Source organism: Silene latifolia, chromosome 1, assembly GCF_048544455.1.
Source record: "Silene latifolia isolate original U9 population chromosome 1, ASM4854445v1, whole genome shotgun sequence".
Lineage (NCBI taxonomy): Eukaryota > Viridiplantae > Streptophyta > Magnoliopsida > Caryophyllales > Caryophyllaceae > Silene > Silene latifolia.
In genome coordinates, this window is record NC_133526.1 from 180,230,333 (window position 1) to 180,240,551 (window position 10,219).

A 10,219-nucleotide genomic window follows, 5' to 3' on the forward strand; every position below is an offset into this window, starting at 1 on the left:
AAGGACGCAGCAGGTGCTGCGCCTCTTCCAAGGATCGCAATAGCTGCTGCGCCTCTTCCCCAACCCTCTTTTCACGCTTTTCAGAATATTTCCGTGATTTGTTTCTGTATTCGTGTCATTCCTAAACTCCTCCGTATGTTTAGTATAAATAGAGACCTTCGGTCTCCATATTTGGCACACGAGTTTTCCGCCCCTTCTTTCTCTCTCTTTGCATTCTAGACCACGCTATTGCTTTCGACGCCTACGTGCTTGATCGATCGACCACGTAAGCTCAGATCCTTCTGAGTCTCAGTCACGTTGCATAGACCGACAAATTTGACCAACTACGTTTAATCAACTTAATCAATCTTTTAAATCCTCTAACGAGGGCACTTTCCACGCATATTCAAGTCGAGCAATCACTAAAACAATAACTTTACTCAATCTCATTTTGTCAAACATATAAGTCTGAGGGTGTAAATCCATTTTATTTATTGTATCTTTTATTTTGTATTAATTAATGTAAGATTTATATCAAGAGCACGTTCAAAAACCAATTTAAAATCCATCTTTTAAAACCGTATTCACAAAATAGCGGAGGTCAGACGTCGAGAAGAAACGCAGCAGCAGCTGCGCCTCTTCGAAGGGTCGCAGAACTTGCTGCGCCTCTTCCAGAGGTTGCCGCTGCTCCTGGTCTTCTTCTTCTTCCTCGACCTTCTGCAATTTTCCCTTTTCTTCTTGCTTTCGTTTTCCTTCGTTCCTTTTGTAATTTTCAGTACATAAATCATGTTTTAATAATTCTTTTTTATTTTAACGCTTAATTCGTCCTTAATCCCAAGTAATTCAATACTTGCGGGTTTTCGCCGTTTTAATTCAAATCGATTCTTCAGGGTTTCGACTTGTTAATGTCGAGGTTCTGGAATCCTAATTTGATACATAAGTTTTATTTCGAGTCCTATTTTGTCTAATTCCGTCTTAATCTAACCTAAAGTTTGCTCTTTTGTATTTCCGACGCAAGTTAATCACAATCCTGTAAACCATTGTAAATTCTCTTTTTTAATCTAGTTTATGACTTGCCCAGATGCATATAACCGATTAAAGCACTTCAACTTGAGTATAATATCGATAATCCACCTTAAATCTAACAACGAACAATAACGATGTTATGGTTCTGACTTCACAGCCAGAACCCAGCTCTAGAACAAACGCAGGAAGTGTTGCGCCTCTTCCAGAGGACGCAGCAGATGTTGCGCCTGTTCTGGGTTTGCTTCTGTCCCTGAACTCTTTCTCACTTTGACGTAGTTCCTAATTACGGTTTAAATCAACTATTATCCGTATTATCACCTCTAATCTGACGTATTTTTTGTATTTCATTTTTTTATTTTCTTTTATTTTTTTTCTTCGAAATCCCGTTTTTGAGCGTGCTTTTGACGTAGATCAAATAAACCTTGTAATATTTGTAATTTTAGTTATTTTAATTCATTTATTGTTATTATTATGTATGATTTAATTGTATGGCATTCACATGTAATTAATCTAACTTCCAACTCCGATCCCCAATTGTTTACTAAAACACGTGTTCACCGACATAGTCTAATTCTCACATGCTTGGATTAATCTGTGTTTGTTGCATTGCATGCATTACATCGACGACATATCAAATATGAACAATTTCCTTAATCATTAGTAGAGGCCGCTATCGAGGTGGGCGGGATTAGGTGTTCGAATTAAAAAGGTTCCTAATACGTACCCTCACCCCTTACTCCAGTTATCTCTGGACATCCGTGTCCATTGGCATCTCGAGAGTCATTCTAGACATGGAATGCTAAGGGTAACGAGTTCTTAGTGTTCATGTCATTACTTTGTGTCTTGACATGGCACGAGATATTTAAACAGTTCCAATTTTCCATAAAAATTGGTGGCGACTCCACAAATGCGGGCTTATTCAAACCTTTCACCGGTTTCAATGTCTCACAAATCAGTAACGGCCTATGACGTGCTTTGGCAAACCAAGGCTCCGTGGGAGAAGTGTAGCCGCCTCGAAACCAACGCGCGGGTGCGCGCGGCGCGGGTGGCCCATGTCCACAAGTTTTTGTTGTTTTAAAGATAGTCCATAGGTTTGTTTTAGCTCAATAACAAAGGCACTTGGTTTGTGACTCGGTTTTGCACTAAAAAGATCCACACTACAACTTTTAAGGCATTCTGGGTCCAAATAAAACCAAATTAATTTTTATGAAACGAAAACACGATTTTGAAATTATAAAACTAAATAAATAATATACCAATTAAAATCGAGTATTATTAAATTAGATTTTAATAAATTACCCATTAAGTTAAATTCACGGGTGTTACAGGTTATTTCAGATGGTCTGTTTTCCCGTCTGAGATAAGACGGACAAAATGTTGCCATTTTTTTAAGAGCATGTAACCATTTAATGACAAAATATTATAACTAGAGGTATCACTTTTTATCCTGAAAATAATGGTAACATGTTACCAGAAAATAGCAACATTTTATTGTAAAATGACAACATGTTATTGTCCATCTTAATTCAAACAGGAAACAGCCGTCTAAAGCAAGACGCGCTGTTTGATGGTGCAAAATAATGACATGACTAATGTTAAACCCCAACCACACTTAAATTTAGGCTCTGTTTGGTAAAACTAACTGAAAAGCTAGCTGAAACCTGAAAAGGTAGCTGAAAACTGAAAAGGTAACTGAAACCTGAAAAGGTAACTGATTAGGTAGCTGAAAATTAGGAACTGATAAGGTAACTGATTATATAAAAAAGTGTTTGGCAAGCTAACTGAAAAGGTAACTGATTTTGATGAAATGACGTAAAAGGATATGATAATTATTTAATAGTATAAATTTAAGGGGTAAAACGGAAAATTAAATCAAAACAGGTACCTGAAATCTCAAATGCTACTCTAGATAGCATTTCATTTCAGGTAGCTTATTTGGTTAAATAAGCTACTTGCCAAACGCGTATAAAAAAATAAGGTACCTGGAATTTTGGTCAAATAAGCTACTTTGACCAAATCAGGTACCTGAAATGTCTTGCCAAACGGAGCCTTAACCAACTCACCCACCAAAACTTGCCAAATCTTAATCTCTCCATCCAAGCTCCCAGTCACACACCCAAACCACTCCATCTAATCTTCTTTCCGATGGCATCGCCACCGCCACTAACCTCACCGGCCTACTATGCCCTTCCAAAACACCCAAACAACCATAAACCCCACCGCTTCGTCTTCCCCAAATCCTGACCGTTCGATCAGCAGATCCACTTACAAAAAAGTAAACAAGTCAGAGAGTACTATTTTGGAAAATAAATACTCACTCCTATTCTCTAAAATCTTCCACGTTTCCTAAAACGGAAAATTTACAAAGATTTTTCACTTTCCTTATTTGTCCATCATTTGTGGTTATAATAACTTGTGACCCCACATTCTCTCTCTTACTTTCATTTACATCCACATATCACCATACCACTAAATATTTGTTTAAAACTTATTTAGAAGAACATAGAGAATAAGGAGTATTTCTGATTAATTTATACGATAATTAAGTAAATCTAAAGATCCTGAAAAATGCAACAATATTTAAGTATAGTGGTTAAGGAATAAACCAAAAAGATATAGTATTCGAAGCTCTTGTTTTAAAAGAATGCATTCTAGCACCTAAATACTTAGGAATATCAAAGTTAATTGTGGAAGAAAGTAATTTATGTGTTATCAACTCAATCTGTAATACTTGGCAAATTCCTTGGAAAATCTCTAGTATTATCAAGGATGTAAAATTAGATTTTATGTTCTTTGATGAAATGATAATTGATCATTGTTTTCGTGAAGCCAACAAAGTTGCCGACTTTATGGCTTCTATTGGACATTCATGTTCAACTCTTTCAAGGTGGTTTGAAAGCCGGTGGCTTCAACTTACTTTAATCATTCGAAAGGATGAGATAGGTTGGTCCTACCTTCGAAGATCAATCTAGTTTTATTACCTTATCAAATACAAAAAAGTATAGTATTCTTTATGTAGTGTCAAAATGCCAGAGGTCAAGAGTTAGGCTGCAAATAATCTAAGTCGGCTTGTAGAGCTCTCAGAATAAGCTTGCTCAAAGCTCGTATCAAAAGCTCTATTAGGCTCATTTTATTTTATTATTATTTAATTTTGTCATTTTACAATTGTTTTTGTTATTAATAAAATGTTATTTTAGCATGATTATATTTTTATTATATTTGATAAGTATTTTATATTTTCATTTTTTTAAAATATATTTATTTAATATTTACCTAAAAGTTAAAGAAAATAACGATTTAACCGATCTCGAGGTTGAGTCGATTCCAAGCTTTAATTTTTTAAGCTTGGAAAATTCCGAGCCGTTCCGAGCTGATCAAACTCAAGTTTTTGAGCCGATTCTGAGCTCACCCGAACTCGAGCTCAAATTGGCTTAGTTACGCCCTAGTCAAGAGCACTCACTAATAGTTTGTATATTACTCTATACGTATATGGAATTCTTAAATACACGTGTATAATGTATACTCCCTCCTATTTAATGTAATCTTCCCCTTTCATTTGAGTTTTTGGTTTAATGATGTGAATTTGGGCCACAAAAAATACAATACCTCACCTGCAATTGAATTTGGACCACACAAAGTTTCCAAGCAAATAAGGAAATATAGAAGAAAAATTGAATAAATCGAATAAGAAAATAGGAAAGATTCTATTGAGAGAGTACATGAGTCCAAACAATTCTGACCACAGAATCTCATTCCAGATTTCATTTCGCAAAATCTCATTATAGATGACACATATCTGTCTATAACTAAAGACGGGTCAAATACAATACCACATTTCTAATAGGACAAGTAACAAGTGGGATAGTGGGGACCAAAAATGTCATCACTTTTAAGCTATTTGACTCGTCTTTAGCTATAGACGGATATATCCGTGTATAGCAAGACTAGCTGATTTCATTTATAGTTGAGCAAGTTTACTTTATTCAGAATTTCTGTAGAATTGGATATTTTGGTTGGGGGTTGTCAATTCACTCAATTGTTACAGGCCAATTGGAGTTATGGTGATAAATGATTTTGTTAGTTAAGTGTCTTGTTGTCCTATGAAGAAATTGCAGATTTGAGTTCCTTTTTGGGATCGAATATATCTAATTTTAGTTAGAGTTGTGTTTATACTGTTTGAGTTTGGATTTTGTGTGTGTTTAGCATGTTGTTCGAGTTAACTACATTCAAAGGATCCAAAGTATTCTAATACTCTATCCGTCCCAGATCCACGAGTAAATAGTTTGCATTTTTCTATTTAAGGTGTATTAGTTAATCAACTAGTTTGCTTGTAACGGGTTAATCCCGTCATAAACTTGTGACCTCTCACAAAAAAGGAGAGGGGATAAGGTAGGGCACCCTCCATGTGTTTCTCACTCACCTCTCAATGGGTATTTTGTGAGAGGAAACGGTATCCGTCACAAGCTTGTGACGGATATCGCCCGTCTTCAATGAGATTTTGTGTTAGTTAATAGTTTACACTTTTCTTTTTAATCAATTTATGTGGTTGAGAACATTTCATTTCTCCTCATTTTAGGTTGTTTTTGATTTTTTTTAATAATTATGAAGTCGTTCTTCTCTCCTTACAAATCGTGTATAAAACAATTATAAACTATTGATCAGGACGGAAAAGGTAGCTTTAAAGACCTCAAAGACATTTTCCATCCACTTCCGTTAATCCCCACAAGAATTGATATACTATGCACTATGCAACGTAATTAGATTAAGAGTTTTTTTATAACTATTATCTTTGTACTACATTATTTTAAAAGTTATTACCAAAATAATTTTCGTTTAAAAACTACTACCGGTAAGTTACATGCAATTGAATTTAAATCACACAAAAATTTCCAAAACGGTAATAGGGGGAAGAAAACATAATAAGCCGAATAAGAAAATAAGGAAAAATACATTGAATAGGAAGAAGTACACAAAATCTCATTGAAGACGGCGATATCCGTCACAAGCTTGTGACGGATACCGTTTCCTCTCACAAAATACCCATGAGAGGTGAGTGGGGAAGCACATGGGGGGTGTCCCACCTTGTCCCCTCTCTCTTATTGTGAGAAGTCTTCAGCTTGTGACGGGATTAGCCCGTCACAAGCAAGACGCTTTGGAAGAAGTATACTTGTCCTTTAAATGTAGTTTACTCCATTATTTAGCTCATTTTTGTGAGATTTTATATTCTCTTCATTATTCGGTGATTTGTTACACTTGTTTTTCTTCATTATGATACCATTTATATATTAACGGTTTTTTCTAACGTGTGACGTGTAGGGCACACGTTAATAATAAACTTAATATGAAAACATTTAGGCCTCGTTTGGTTAACCCATAAAAAATAAAAAATGTAGGAAAATAGAAGTCCCATGAATTGCAAAATTGAAGGTTGTTTGGTTACTCCTCTTTTTGGCAAAATGTAGGAGTTTGAAAATCACATGATTTTCCAACTCCCCCATAATGAAGGGGTTGAATTACCTAGTCCCCCCTAGGTAGTTCTAAACTCCTGTGTTAATTGAACTCCTACGTAGGCAACCAAATGGATTTGCTAAATTCACGTGAATTTCATGCTGGAGCTTAATTCTCATGAATTCGATATTCCTATGGAGTTGTATTCCCGCGGGCAACCAAACGAGGCCTTACTCCCTCCATTCAACTCCAAATGGTAGTTATCTTTTTTTGTACACTATTCACAAGTAAGAAGAATCTTCTCATTTCCTCTCGATATATAAGATAAAATATATTCATGTGGGATCTTGTTTTATTCGTCTTTAGGAGTACATTTAAAATATCAAACTTTTATAATTTTTACAAATGTGTAACTAAAGATATTTACGAAGTAAAACTCGCGTTGGCAAACGTGAAAAAGAGATAAGTATCATTTGGAGTTGAATGGAGGGAGTACAAGATATCTATATCTATATAAAAAGGCAAGCCAAAGCATCATATTACATCATTCATATTTTTAGAGAATTCTAGCAAGCCATGTCATCATTTATTATTTAGAAAAAAATTAAATAAATTCGTAACATTAAATGCAAATAAGAGAATATCAAATATTAAATTTTAGCATTTTCTTTGTTAAAATAAATTAAACAACAATTAAATATCGAACAATTTAATTTTTTTTTTATGTATAACCTACTATAAGATAACATAATGCACTGAAATTAATAGAATGAACTGTAAAGATAATATAACGCATTGCAAGATTAACGACATATTTCAAGGTTACTACTATAGTGTACTACAAGAAAGCTCTTCTAAAGTCACATTATCCTATATACACTACAAAAAAGACGTATTCTGATGAGATAACAAGAATTAATAAAATAAATAAATAATATATTTTAATTTCTAATGAGAGAAAAAAAAGGGTTATTTCATAACAATAATCCATCCTATTGGTGGTATGCAATAAATCACTTCATCCCATCAATAATCTCAATTAAATCCAACGTAAGCACCATATCTTCTAATAATGAACCAGCTGATATTTTTTTAAGTTTACGTTGAAATATTTGTTAGTTTTTGGACAACCTAGCTGGTATATTGCCCCGCCACCAACACCCCTCTCCTTCCACTCAAAACTCCTACCACCAAGATTAGTAGCCCCTTCCAGGCCACCACCGACCCAACCACCCCTCTCTCAACCCATGTTGGCCACTACTCCCACCTCCCAGCGACACTAGCATTCACGCCCACCGACCTCACCCTCTGAGTGATACCCTCCATCCCCGACACCAACACAACCTTTGCCTATGACCGTGCACCCAAAAAAAACTTTAAATAAGCCAAACCCTTAATAAAACGATTGTGTAAGAATTCATTGGTCAATAGTTATTTAATATCTACACTAGGATGATAATTATTCCCAACAATCAAACAATCATCGAAAACATTGGTGAATAATAAAAAGGAGAAATTAAGGGATTGAGTATACAATTGACACAGTTAATCACAGTTGTCAAAGTTTGATTAAGTAGTTTAAGTTACCTTGATACTTTAGCGTCTACTTTAGCAGTACAATAACATAATTCATGGGATGGGTTTGGGTAAGGCCGTAAAGGGTACTAAAATGTTGTATTTTTTCTCGAAAGTACATGATTTACACTTTGTTTGCATGCAAGTTTAGACAACAAGACTGGAAAGATCAGATTATGTTCCAAACAAAGAGATTACTTTTAAGTGTAAACTTACGCAATGTACCTCAAAGGTACTCGTGATATTCACGGGTAAAAAAACTAATTCTCATTAACTAATCGAGTATAAACTTATTTTTACTATATATAAACATTTTCAAAACATAATACTCCCTCCAATTCACTGTTTTCTTCCCTATTTCCTTAAACGGATTATTCAGGTTTTCTTCCCCTTTCTTATTTTGGAAACTTTTTACTCTTATTTTATTCATTCATTTCTCCATTATCAAACCCCACCTAACTTTTACTCTTATTTTATTCATCCCTCTCTCCTCTCACCATACCCCACATAACTCACAATTCCTTATTTAATTCCCAATTATTCATTCCTCTCTCCAATCTACAAACCCCACCATCTTTCTTTATTCATTTTTTAACTCCCTCCTTAATTCTTGTGCCCCAAAACAAAGGGAAGAAAACCCTGAATTGGAGGGAGTATAATACTATCTGTCGTAACTAAATTAACGAAATACGTGGTATTGTAATCAATCACTTGATAAAAGATGGAGAAGATTAATGATTGGTATACACAATTAAAAGGTGAACTAATTTGTGAAGAACAGTAAGCTAAGAGTCTTGCTTAAGACGGATACTCGCTCCGTCTTAAATCTTAATTTGTGAAGAATCTTTTAATAACACAAACTAATGACATGACCTAATGTTAAACCTCAACAACACTTGCAATTAACTAACTCACCCACCATAACTTGCCAAATCTTAATCTCTCCATCCAAGCTCCCACTACACACCCAAATCACCCCATCTAGTCCACTTTCTGGCGGTCTCGCCACCGCCACCGACCTCACCGGCTGACTATGCCCTTCCAAAACACCCAAACAATGATAAAACCCACCGCGCCATCCTCCCCAAATCCTAACCGTCCGATCAGCTGATCCACTTACAAACAAATCCCAATTACCAACATCATTATTACCCTCATAATCCAATCTAATTAAGCAAAGTATAGGCCCATAATGCCCTTCTAATACTCCAATCTCAACCATCCGATCTTCCACATCATCGATCTCCCAAACTGCAATGGCCCCATCACAACCGCCCGATAATAACACTTTTCCATCCCTACTTAAAGCCAAAGCATTCACACCCGTTGATTTATGCATCTCCATGACATCTACCAAAATATGTCTTTCCACTAAATTATTATTACTATTATTATTAATACTGTTACTATTGTTACTTTTACTAGCACGATCCCACACCTTAATTTTCCCATCTGCTGACCCTGTATAAACCCGTCCATTAACAGAAACCGTTACAGCGTTAATTGCATCGTCATGCGCGGTAACGGTTTCCAAACATTTAAAATCACTACCCCTCCAAATTTTCAAACTTTTATCCCAAGAAACGGAATATAAATATACAACCCCGTTACTTTCATTACATGCAAGGTCTGAAACGACGTCGTAATGTTCAATCCATAACTTCTTTTTACCCCGTCTGACTTTCACATAGTTTTTACCCCACACGAAACGACGTACTTTATCACGTAATGTAGGTAGCGTACCAACAAAACGGTGTCGTTTCCACGCGCGTATTTTGCCGTCTTGGTGCGCGGTTAATACATTTGCATGGTTATAAAACAATATAGACTTAATGAACCCGCCACCGCCTAGCGATAAATCTCGACCGTTGGATGAGAATGCATGGTTGTTGGTTAAGAACAAGGTGGTTAGATCAAAAACGTTGATTTTGTCGCCGGCCGCAACGTAAAGGAGGTTTTTGTGGACCGTCATGCAGGTGATATGGTGGTGGTTTAGGGTTTTAAGAGTGGTTATACAACGGATGTAATGATGTGGTGATTTGCACGGGATTATTATTTTTACATTTTTAAAATTAGTATCACTGTTGTAATTTGTGCTTTCTAAGCTACATTGCTTAGAAATTGAGGAAGAAGAGGAGAAAGAAAAAGAAGAAAAGGAAGAGGAAGATGTGTTGGAGTCATCTAAAGCCAT

General features: G+C 35.5%; 1 protein-coding gene across 1 annotated transcript; it reads right to left on the reverse strand.

Moving 5' to 3' along the window:
* Positions 1 to 8,795: 8,795 nt before the first annotated feature.
* LOC141613373 (protein JINGUBANG-like) lies at positions 8,796 to 10,219 on the reverse strand. The gene has a single exon (XM_074432118.1). The coding sequence runs from the start codon at positions 10,217 to 10,219 to the stop codon at positions 8,915 to 8,917; it is 1,305 nt and encodes a 434-aa protein (XP_074288219.1). The 3' UTR covers positions 8,796 to 8,914.